The sequence below is a fragment of the Gallinula chloropus genome (genome assembly GCF_964237585.1).
Source record: "Gallinula chloropus genome assembly, chromosome: 2".
NCBI lineage: Eukaryota > Metazoa > Chordata > Aves > Gruiformes > Rallidae > Gallinula > Gallinula chloropus.
The window spans coordinates 114935922-114948368 of NC_140086.1; the positions used below are offsets into that span (position 1 = coordinate 114935922).

The window sequence follows — 12447 nt, forward strand, 5'->3', positions numbered from 1 at the left end:
GCCCAGGTTGGTTTAAGATATCAAATGTTTGTAAGTGTGTCTATTTGCTCAAGGCCTTAGGACCTAGCTTCTTATCTTGCAAAGGCTGAAGATCATGCATTAGAATTTTCAGAATTGGGGTCTCTACATCTGTAGTGTTCATAGTATATACATTTTTAATGGCAGAAATTAAATATTCCTAGTGCTAGATACAAAGAGACCAAATACAATAACCTCTGTTGTAAATATGCACATTCCTGTTTTCAGATGTGTCCTTTTTTTCACTTATATTTTTTTAAGGTGTTTTATTTAGTATTAAAAATCTGCTCTAACTAGAATGACATGTTCCAGATGTAAGTGTGTGTAGATGCTCTTCAGGTACTCGACGCCCAGACCGTTACTGTGGTCTTCACAATGTGTGAGCGTTCTGTGTGTGTACATTCATATATGTACATATGCACTTCATGGCCCAGTGCCCTTTGTAAAAATTTCCATGTAGTGAAGCACTGTTACATAAAATATCACCGTTGGCCCATTCACTGTTCCCAAGGAAGGCTCAATCTATGAGTTGTGTAAAGCTGCGCTTACAACTCATCTTTTGTAATGTGTCATAACACATTCTACATCATAACTGTAGTGCTATGAATTCCAGAGAAAAAGGTTGTACCTCTTTCCAACCATTGTAACTTTCATATCTCATTTGAATTTTTGGTTCCAAGAAGCTCAAAATCTAAAGGCAGGATTTTGCCAGATTAATATTGACTTAAATGCAAAACAACATGTACAGCGTTTCAGTACAAAACCTAATCTGCTCATCTTTATGTAAACTTTCCAAAATACACTAGGAACAGATAGAAATATTAGATTGGAAGGACAACTTCTTGGAGTGAGCTACCACCTTCCAGGACTTAATAACTGGTAGGTGTCCTTACCTTTCCACACTTACAGACTTCCTTTACAGCTGGGATGGGATGCTGAGAAGAAGCCAGATCATTCTATGAACTGTTCATGACTTTGAAAAGGAAGAGATCCTGCAATCTGTTGCAATTCTTTAAAATCAATAAGACCAACTGAGATTTTCCAAGATGGGAGACAGAGTGGCAACATGCCTTTACATATATCAACACAAGGAAATAATCAAATCATAGCAAAACTAATCCAACAGACCTTTGGAAGTTTAGATGGTAATAGGAAAGATACTGTCCTTTCCTCCAAATGCTTTGGCCAAGGGCCAACAATATCATCAGCCCTTGACAAGCGTTGAGGAAGCATGGAGTTGTTGCTGTGGTCAAGTCTCTATTAAGGGCTGTGTGTCTTACTGTAACTGCTTACGCAGTTTCATAGAATCTTCATTCAGCTGCTTCATCTCATCGCTCATTCTGTGGTGTCCACTGGATTTTAAAATAAAGTGTGTCAGAAGGTTAAAACTGCATTTTATGCCATCAGCTGTGTCACTAGTAAAAGAAACACAAATAAATTCCAAGAATGCCATGGCTTTCTGTTCCTTTTTCTGTCACGTAGCATGTTAATTTCTGTTGTACAGGGCACCCAGTTTCTGCTGAAATAAAGTGCGGTTACTTTATGCCAACTGTCCCACCTTAAGGATGGACCGACCAGGAAACTGCTTGTTCTTCAAATCCTAGAGGTGGCTGAGTTCATGAAACTTAGGTATTTTTAAAGCTTCTAGTATTATGGCATTACTTGCTTTCTTGAATACCGTAGATAGGAGTTCCTGAGCTTAAGTTGTTTCACTTAGACCGAAACCAGCTTTGAGAAGGTTCATCATTATCAGAAGATGCTTGTGACTGCCTACCGGCAGCTTGCCATGGAGGACACTGGGACCTCTGGCAATGGGGAGGGTCGGGTCCTTCTGTTCCCGGTGGCTCAGAGCTTCTAGCACACCGAGCGGCTTTTGCCCAGCTTTGAATTGCTAAGGGAAAAAATTTTAAGAAGCTGAAATAAAAGCAAAATAGGATGGGAATATGAAAACAACATTTCTGAGCGGTGTTCAGTTCCAACAGCAACACAAAACTATTCCGTTTATATATTTAGTGAAATAAATCCTGGCATCACTACCGGTATGTTTTCTCATTGTTGGGGTTTCTTTTGAATTGTGTTGGGACAAATATAGGATGAATGAGAGCAAGGGACAGATGGTACTGCTGTAAGTGCTAGTGGGAGTTGGACACTTCTTTCATCAGCTGTTTTCAGAGTGTTTAAACCTGACCGGCACCGACCCATTCATCTGAACCAGGAGCACTGATGGAAACCAGCTGACAGACTCCCGCTTCAGCCTTCAATTCCTCATGCCCGTCCCGAAAGCGGGATCTGCAATAACAGGATTAACCCATCCCAATCCCGATCTTCAGGGAGGCTCGGCCAACAGGGTCCCATGGCATCTGTCGCCTTTCCTCAGCCCTTACCTGAAGAGGACGACTCCTGCTGCTGCTGCCCCTGCCCCGCAAGTCTCAGCAGCGTGCTGCTGGCGGATTTCATGTTGCAGGGAGAAAGCACTCCCTGTGTCCGAACCCATCCCTCCGGAGATGCACAGCTAAACCCGCAAACTCACCGTGTACCAGCGCCAGCTATCTAGCTCCCCTTCTCCTCTCAGCCAGGGATTTCTTCTGCTCATCGCCTGTCATCCCCCCCTCTCCCCCGCCTTTTCTCTGCCTCCTGGCTTTCACATTTCTTCCACCGTGATCCATTAGGTGTTTACTGACAGGGTAATGTGACTTTTCACACCGGCTCTATGTGTGCAGTGCCCTGCAGACTGGGCTGGATAAAGCCTCTCCCCAACCTCAGCTGGCTGGACATTCCCCCCACCACCACCCGCCCCCCCCCCCCTTCCCCTCCCCTTCACACCAGCCAAGCCAAGGATTCCTCTCTCCCTCCCCCTTTCTTTTTCCACCCCTCCCGCCTTCAGTGCAAACCCAAGACGCAGGATCCTGCCGAGGGAAAGTGCTCCTTGAAATCGTCACCACAGACCCCGCTGCGAAAGTGCAGAGGAGGAGAGAGAAAAAGCCTCGGCAGCCAACCTCCCGCGGCTGAGGGCTTTTGCGAGCAGGGCAATGGCTTCAGGCTCTCAGAGATTCTCTCTCACCTTTCTCCAGGGTATGGGATCTGTCTTCTTCATCCTTCAGATCATCTCTGTTCAGGCTGATGGTGAGTCCCCCATTCAGTTTGGGCTGGGTTGCTAAGGCTGGAATGAGAGCTGTACGTTGAAATGTGTTATTGGAAGAAAAAAAAAACCAAACCCCAAAACAACCCTACTTTTTTTTTTTTTAAATAAGAAACTTAAATACACGCCCCAGTTTGGGTTAGAAAACATCTGATTCAGAGTTTTTTTGAGACTCTACAAATATTCTGGGGTTAAGCAGAGAAAGGAAATAAGATCCCAGAAGTCTAAGATTATTTTATTACAACAAAATGACAGGATAGTGAACTTTTCCAGAGGAAATAAGAATAATAAAACAAAGCCAGAACATGAATAAGAAGACTCAGCTATATTTAAGGAGAGCTCTCTGTGTAATTAGAAGTATCTTTTCTCCAAAGAACTCCCCATCTGCCCACTACAGATGCCCCCCAAGATCGATTTATACAGGCAGGTACTTGAGGAAGAGAAGGCAAGAAGTCAGAAGCTTTTCCTTATAAACTTTTCCATTCGGTACCACACACGTTCAGGGAAGATGACTGCTCACCCTTCTGCACCTGAGTTTCAGCTGCACGTCAACTGCCGGGGGACGTGATCGGGACACGAATTTGACTGAGGTGCCAGTTACTCTGAAACGGGACTTTCTCCTCACTGATGACAATCCCGATTAGCTGCATCCCTTGAAAGTTTCCTGTAGCCAATTGCCCTTTTTAATGACTAAGCCTCTAGCGATGAGGACCAACTTGCCGTAGCAAAAAGATGATTTATTTTTGAAACAACGGTTTCAATGCTGAGTGGCCACTTTTTTTTCACTTTCACAGCTGCAATAGATTTATGCCCCATCTCAGGAGCATTATTTTTTTTTTTTTTTTGGTACACTAATCCTTTGCCATCGATGTTTGCTGCATTATTCCAGATAACAGCTCTTAAACATTACAGGGCAATAAAAACCTCTCCTTATTGTTCTCAGAGAATTTTTCTTCTTTAACCTAAGCTTATTTCAGCTGATGATGAAGTACGGCAAAGGAAAAGGAGAAACTTAATCTTGCCTGCATGTTTCTCCTGCTTCATGTAAAATACTGTTTATATAACAGAGCCCTGTCGTGTAAACTTGAAGAAAATTACTTTTCATTAAGAATAAAGGAAAAGAAATGCGTCAGGCAACTGCACTGCGTTGCGGTAGGCACAACTGTGATTCTGATTTTAGGAAATACTCCTTCCCTAGCAAAATGCCTCTGATACGGGGTGGAGGGGAAATGCATACCCCTGCAAGAAGGTTCTCCGAGGAACTTAAGGGAAGGAGACAGGGCAGGAATAATTAATTTCCTCTGCTAAAAATGCTCCATCTGAAGAATTCCCTTATCTTTTCAAGAGCAACTCTTAACTTGAATTATTTCTATAGAATTAATGTCATCTTTTTGGTTCCTAAACAGACATCCTCTAAAAGACAAAGGGGAAAAAGTGTCGGAGATGGTTTTAAGCCGGAGTTTGTGACAGATTTTAATTGTCATTAAACAGTTTGCCAAATTTACTTCACACATGGAAAAGCAATTACAAGAATTAAAGGGTAGAATATCTGAGGTATATTACAGCTGTAGAGTGTTATTATAATACCGTAGTTTCTATTTTTATTTTAATTCTGAGTATCACCGTGAAAAATATGCGGGTCCTCTATTAACATGCTCTGTAGTGTGTTCTCCTAATATAAATATAATAATTGCAACACTGTCCTATAAACCATATGCCTTATTATAAGCTGATACAGGGGAAAAAAAAATCACTCTATGTGAACTTTAAAATTTGCCACTGCAGGTAGGCTGACATTATTAAGAAGATCTGAAAGTATGAAACAGGATTAATACTTTCTTTTATAGCAGGGTCTGGCCTGATCCAGACAGACCCCCCCCCCCCCCTCCTTCTCATTTTGTAAGTTGTAGGTGAAAATACAATCGTGAACTCTCTCATACATGCAAATGTCACTTAAGTGCCAAAGGACTGCTCTGGGTGACACGTACCTACGTGTGTATTTGTTGTTTTTAACTGAAAGTAAAACTTCGCAAACTGCTGAAGGGATTTTGTGTTCACCTTGTAAAAACCCTGTGAAATTCAGACTGGCCCCTGTTACAGGCAAACCTCCGACACCACTTACAACGTATTTCCCCGAGGAAGACTTTCACTTTATTGTCTCCCACACAAATAACGACCGAGAGCAGGCAATAAAACAGGAGACCATCGAGGTCTGGTGAAGGCGTAAAGCCTCGAAGCTTAATTGATCTCTTCTGACTAGTATTTATCACAGCACATATTGCTGTAGCACAGATAAACTCCAGAAAGACCAAGGTAAATGCCGACATACAAGATAGCTTTGTTTTGCTTTGCACCTTTCTTTTTAAGGGTGGCTGAGGTTGGGGTTAGGCAGACGAAAGGCTTCTCAGAGGGCTTGTTCCTGCTGGGATGTGCCATGGCGTGCCACTGCTGTTAGTGCAGCTACTGGAGAGTGACGTGGGTTATTGCGATGGGTCTCCATTGTACCAGTGTGTGGGGAGGCTCTTTAAATCTTCTTTGCAGCTGCACTGGGATAGGAGAACAAGGATGTGGCTTCACATGTCCTCTACAGGAGTCACCTCTGGTTTGTTTTGTTCTGTTTTTTTTTTTTTTTATTCCCCTTTTGTCAAAAGGAACATACAAACAGGAGGGGAATCAACTTTTTAAAAGGGTAGATAATGGCAGGATAAGGGGGAATGGACTAAAGCTAAAGGAGGGAAGGTTTAGATTAGATCTTAGAGGGAAGTTCTTTACAGAGAGAGTGGTGAGGTGTTGGAACAGGCTGCCCAGAGAGGTATTGGATGCCCTGTCCCTGGAGGTGTTCAAGGCCAGGTCAGATGGGGCCCTGGGCAACTTTGTGTAGATAGAGGCCAGGAGGTTGGTGGCCCTGCCTGTGGCAGGGGCTTGGAACATTATGATCCTTGAGATCCCTTCCAACGCAGACCATTCCATGATTCTACGATTCTGTGATTCTCACAGCTGCTAAAATGTCCATACTTGTGAACTGTAGTTTTCTGTGGAGTACCTGCTCTGACACGGACTGTATCAGGAGAGAATGATGGTGGTTAATCTACTGTAGAAAGACACTCCTGAATTGAAAATAAATTGCTCATTGGAAAGCTTTATGAATTGTTCCAGAATGGAGTTGATCTGTTGGCTAAATTTAGGTTACATGGAAGATGTAGTGGTCAAGCCAGTCATCTGGTAGTGACCACGCATAGTGACTGCAGAGGCTGTGGTTGGAAAGACCCTGAATCCAGAAAGCTAGGCGCAGTTAGGCGAGGATCTGAAGGATACATACTTCTAACCTAGAACCACATGTGTCTGATGTCAGAAATAGGAAAAAACCCTACTGTACTCTTTTCTTTGGCTTGCCTTACACTTTTTTTTTGTTTAAAAAAAAAAGGGAAAAAAATATGTTTTTTCTCTTGTGCCTTCTCTAGAAGTAGCAGGTGTCTAAGCATTTCAGGCTTCCACTGACAAAACAGCACATGTTCTTCTATGTTGCAAAAATAAACGCATAAATAATTCCAAATATTTGATCCTAGACTGTGTGCTACAATTAAAGTTTAAGCTCAAACTGAATTTACGTGAGGAAGAACTCAAAGGTAATCTCCCAGTGTTGCTGTTTTCCAGATAATGTGATACTTTAAACTACTTGAAGTAAATGAGACTGCATTCGCTTTAGTTTCTCACAGGAATAAACTCTGCATTCATGAACACTAAGGAGAACTGGTAATTACCCAAATCTCTGACTGTAATTGTACAGTTTTACTCAAACCTCCACCCTTACTGTTACAATCAAGGCCATTGTTACACACGGCCATAGAAATGGAAATTAACTTGCTCTTGAAGTACAGAAGTGACCTTCCCTTCCTCTGCTCTCTTTTACCTCAATTTTAATTTTTTAACATTTAAGTAGAAATAAATTAGACTCCACATTTGCACATCTTTCACCACATTTATTTTGTTAAAAGTTTTTGCTGATTAGGTTTTATCCTTTGAGCTCCTAAGTATCATGTCATGGGATCAGCACACTGGGCATGCCTTTTAAAGTGGTTTCATTTTATATTATTTGGGAAAGACATTTTTATTTCAAAGTACTCTTGGCTATGCAGTTTTATGTTTCTTCTTCCCACTGAAGACATACAGAGCTTTGAACTCATTTCAGTGGGCTTTGAACCGTGCCTACACGCCTCAGAACTTCTTGTTGTATCTGTTACTGTATTAGAATAAATTAGCCAAACTGCCTTCTTGGTAACGAAGAAAATTCTGCTAATACCACTGAGGTACCTAAAAGTATGAAGAAATGGGTTTTGGACTGGTTTTGTTTTTGAGGAGTCCCTTTTTTGTGTTTCCATGTACCTTATTGTGGACAACTCCTTAATCTCAAAAGCATAGTAAACTGTTAGAAGCTGAGTCTAGCAAAATTTGAAACTGGAAATAAGGTGGAGTGAGAGTAACGAACCATTGGAATGGTTTACTCTAAAGCATGCTGTAAATTCTCCATTACTTGGAGCCACTGAATCATGACTGGATGCCTTTTGTAAAGACATGCTCCAGTTCAGCCATGAAATTTTGGACTCAATGTTGGAATTACTAGGGGAAATCTGCAGCCTATTTATGCAGGAATTAAACAAGGTGGTAAAAGTGAATCTTAGGGGACTTGAGATCCATGCTTGTATGGGTCTGTTTTCAATCAGACTATATTAGGGTACTCTTAAGTGAAAACTATATTCAGTTATTGCTTGTTTACAAAGTTTTCATGCCAAACAAGAATAAAAATAATTCTTTTATCAATATATCAAAACATAATCAATATTCTGCAACATTAGTTACCAGAGAATAGTAGAGGCTACTGATACAGGCTAGTTATTAAAGAAAAATTTTTTTGGTTTCAAGTGTGATTTTTTTCTTCAGAACTATGAATCCAGCTATTCTAGTTGGAAGAATTATGTCTTATCATTTATGTTTTAACATTGAAGTGAAAATGTTTTCACTGGTTTCAAAGGGAAACCTGAAAGAAACTTAACTGTGACAAGGAAATTTTTCATTCTGAACCTGCTAAACTCAAGATGTGTTTTAAGCCTCCTGAGAAAGACTACTTTGCATGGATTTTTATCTTGATCTTGAAACCAAAGGGACTGGCTTTGTTTAAAAAGTCTTTAGAAAACTACGTATTATTCTGAGAACAGATTTCCACACCACCTCCTGTCTTGTATGCCCCTGTAAAAAGCAGAATTCAATTGTGATTTCCTGGTTTGGAGTGCTTCTGTATTTTTCCTATTACCATGCTAGCATGTCTGCTATATTTTTTTCCTTGTAAATGCCCCTCAGTGATGTGACACAGCTTGGGGTACTGGGAATCCAGCTGTTCCATTGCCCAAGTGTCAGAGAAGTGAACCATAACTGGCTATTGCATTTTCTAAGTAATAAATTGGGCAAAACACAACTTAAAAACTGGGTAGATAACCATAGAGTTTCTAAAGCTTTGGAGAAGGTTCCCAGGTATGTCTAGTAAGCTGGTCAACCCTCTTTATCCACTTCTGGCTAACCAGAATTTCTTATGAAGCCATTCACTGTAATTTTCCCAACCTTTAAGTCCTTCCTAGATTACCCTAAAACCTATTTGCTTACATAATTTGGACACCCCAGACACTTTTTGAAAGGACAAGAGTCTGTTTTCAACCAGCATCTTCGTAGTTTCTATTAAAAAGTTAATTTATCTTAAGTTTTATCAAACACATAGCAACAGTTACAGAAAACTGTCTCAGCCTCAGCCTTGGCTAGCTAAAGTAATTTAAAAAATGAAGTTGTCACATGTTAGCAAATGATTAACTTATTTTTTCTAATTGTATCTAGATGGAAATCAATGTTTTGTTATTTTGGGTTTGGTTTTGGTTTTGGGGGTTTTTTCAAGTCTTCTAACTGAAATACTAATGGCTGGAAAAAAGGGCTCACTGCCATGTCAAACTAACAGTTATGATTTAAGTCAGATGCTACACAAAATTGACCTATATGTCTGAATTCTGACAGAGAAATTGCGAAATGCACAATATTTAGCTGGGACAAAGCCTCAGTAAAAGTGTTACACTTAATCCCTGATTACCTTTACTAATGAAAGTTGTTCCATAACTTGGGAATTGTTGTTTAAAGCCATCATCCTTCTGCTTATATTATCTCCTTACCCCACACATACTTCACTGCGTGTATTCATGACTTTGGAAACAACAAGAGTCATGTGCATTATTTGGGGCATTTTGAAATACTCCTGAGGTTTTGGTACTCAGGGCTGTAACTGTAGAGGCTTGCTGTTTTCACCACTCTGTGTAAATTCCCCTGTTCTAATTACATTTCATGGTAGTGCTTATAATTGAGAAGCAAGAGACTATGTAATCTAGTGGTTAGGACCCTGATCTGTGCTTCTGGGTTGCAATCATGGACTCATAGAATGTTTTGGGTTGGAAGAGACCTCAAAGATCATCTAGTGCCAACCCCTCTGCCATTGGCAGGAACACCCTCCAATAGAACAGGCTGCCCAAAGCCCCATCCAACCTGGCCTTGGACACTGCCAGGGAGTGGGCAGCCACAGCTTCTCTGGGCAACCTGTGCCAGTGCCTCACCACCCTCATAGGAAAGAATTTCTTCCTAACATCTAATCTAAATCTACCCTCTTTCAGCTTGAAGCCCTTGCCCCTTGTCCTGTCACTGCACTCCCTGGTGTCCTATCACTACTCTCCCACTTCCCTGTAGGACCTGGTTAAGTATTGGTAAGCCATAATTAGGTCTCCCCAGAGCATCCTCTTCTCCAGGCTGAATAAGCCCAACTCTCTCAGCCTGTCTTCATAGGAGAGGTGCTCCAGTCCCCAGAATCCTTGGTTAACAATCCTTGGTTAACTGTGAGAAAATCACTCTGCATACTCTGAATTCACATTCCTTCTCATCACTGCTTGTCCCACTTAAATTTAAGTTGCTATCTGCCCAATTCTGGACAACTGCTTACTGTGCACATGTAGAATTCCCACCAAAGTAGAAATCTTCATTAGGACCCATCTGCACTTGGTTGCTAATGTAAACACATTTACTTGAAAGAAACTTTGCATTTTTTGCTGTAAGGACTGTGATCCTTCCAGTGGGTTTAACTGAGCACAGGTAAGAGCAGAGAGACCTACCTTGCAGCAATTCCCTATATTGAGGACTAGATTCAGAGGTACCAATTTTTTTGAAATAATGTGCGGTGGGGGTGGCACGGAGCAGAATCGGGCTGAATGAGTCTGAAGGACTCCTGATATTGGTCAATACATCCTATGAGTGTGAGGCTAGCTACATAGTGAATGCTCAGTATATGCTGGAGGCTTTGCATTCATATAACCACTGCCACTAATTTACTTTTGAAATGACATAAGTGTTTCCAGGCATTTACTGAATGAACAGTTCTTAAAAGTTGTCTTTCTGCACCTGCAAGTGACCTAAATTTGTACCTTTAAAATTTAGAGAGTATTCTGAGGGATGTTATCTTCAGAAAAAAGATACTTATGGCAATTTAAATGCCAGCATTGTTAACTGTCTCATTGTTTATTTCTTTTCTGGAGACATCCAGCTAAAGTGTTTATTCCATAACCCAGTAACTTCTCAAGCTTCACTGCCAAAACCCCAAGTTCCCTGTTCTCAGTTGCCAAAACCTCTTTCACCCTTTCAGCTTTCACTGTGCTAGATAAATTAAAATAAACTAAACTGAAAATAAAAATAACACAAGAAATTATTATGCTAAATATGTTCTCATGCTCATTCAAAAAAAGCTTTGCATTAAGAAAAAAATTCTGTCTATCCTTCCAGAAAGATATGGAAACAGAGTGGCTTTGCAGCAGCATTTGGGCACAAGTTGTCATAGAATGACTTTGTTTTGATTTTAGATATAAGTATAAATCTATTTCTAACACGGAAGACCGGGTTGCAGTACTGACTTGTGCTCAGTTTATGGATGAAGTTGTTATAAATGTATTTGTAAAGTGCTTAGTAATTCATTCCAGAGTTACAGCCTATGGGAGATGTTATGACTTTGTCTATGTGTGTACATATGAGGTATTGTCATGCCTTGTCTCTCCAGGTCTTAAGCATATACATATAGAGGCAGGACAAGCTTCTCCTGTGGGCTGGCAGTGAACAGGGCCTCAGCCATACTCGTTTTTCTCTTGATGAACAAAACTGAAAGTAAAGCTAAGGCAAAGGTACTTACAGTGTTGATAAATTTACTCATTCCAAGGAGTAGGTTGCCTATTAAAATGAATTTAGTAAAACCAAGGAGACTTTATTTGGTGATAGTTTTCAATATTTTCGTTGAATACGTAGCGTGTACAATACCATGATGAGTGACATGTCCTTTCTTGGTGCTGCAGGGAAAGTATTTGCACTTGAGTCCAAGAACAACTCTCAGGGTCTGGATTTAGCTGAAGCTGAGAAAGCTTGTGTTGACCTGAGCGCTCGCTTAGCAACTGCAGAAGAACTGAGAAGGGCTGTTCTGGACTGCGCTTTTGCTGACTGCACCACAGGATGGCTCGCTGGTGGCTCCACTGGGTAAGGACAACAACATAACCCTTCTTGAGAAGTATAAACGGTAGCTGTCGAGCAAGTTTTCCTCCTTGACTAAGAATGTTACCAAAAAAAGACTGGCCACAACTCAAGCACTGTGTCATATAGCTAAATACGGCCACTCTCCCTGCAAAATCAATTTTGTACAGCTAATATTGCAGGGACACAATTGCTTATTGGTCTCAGATCATGTATTTCACATATCGGAAGCAATTTCCTTTTCCTCTTTCCTATTGAATTATGTCATTGTGGTTCACAGAATCACAGAACATTAGGAGTTGGAAGGGACCTCAAAAAATCATCTAGTCCAACCCCCTTGCCAGAGCAGGATCACCTAGACTAAATCACAAAGATACGAATCTAGGCAGGTTTTGAATGTCTCCAGAGAAGGAGACTCTATAACCTCTCTGTACAGTAAAGGTGAGCAGTTCCTCTTCGCCTGGCCTGTAGTGGGGTGCTGAGCCCTAAAGGAGATCACAGGCTGAGGTCACGGTGCTGGAGTTGGTGTCAGTGCTCCCACTGACTGTTGTTATTCTCTACACAGCAAACCTAGCTTTTTATGGAAACCACATTATCTGTCTTACGTATTTATGCATGTCCGAATAGACAGTAGGCACGTTCAAAAAGGTGTGACTCTAGATATGATAACGCACATGTAATAGAGAGTTTGTTGAGAAGGTTCA

The 12447-nt window shown here is 41.1% G+C and overlaps 1 protein-coding gene across 1 annotated transcript in view; it reads left to right on the forward strand.

Annotated features, from left to right (window-relative positions):
• Positions 1-3047: 3047 nt before the first annotated feature.
• SUSD5 (sushi domain containing 5) overlaps positions 3048-12447 on the forward strand; it is a gene marked incomplete at both ends in the record, with an annotated part of 41333 nt that continues 31933 nt past the window's right edge. Inside the window, 2 exons of the mRNA XM_084280010.1 lie at positions 3048-3141; positions 11572-11749. Coding sequence (XP_084136136.1) covers positions 3048-3141; positions 11572-11749 — 272 coding nt within the window. The remainder of the gene's footprint in view (positions 3142-11571; positions 11750-12447) is intronic.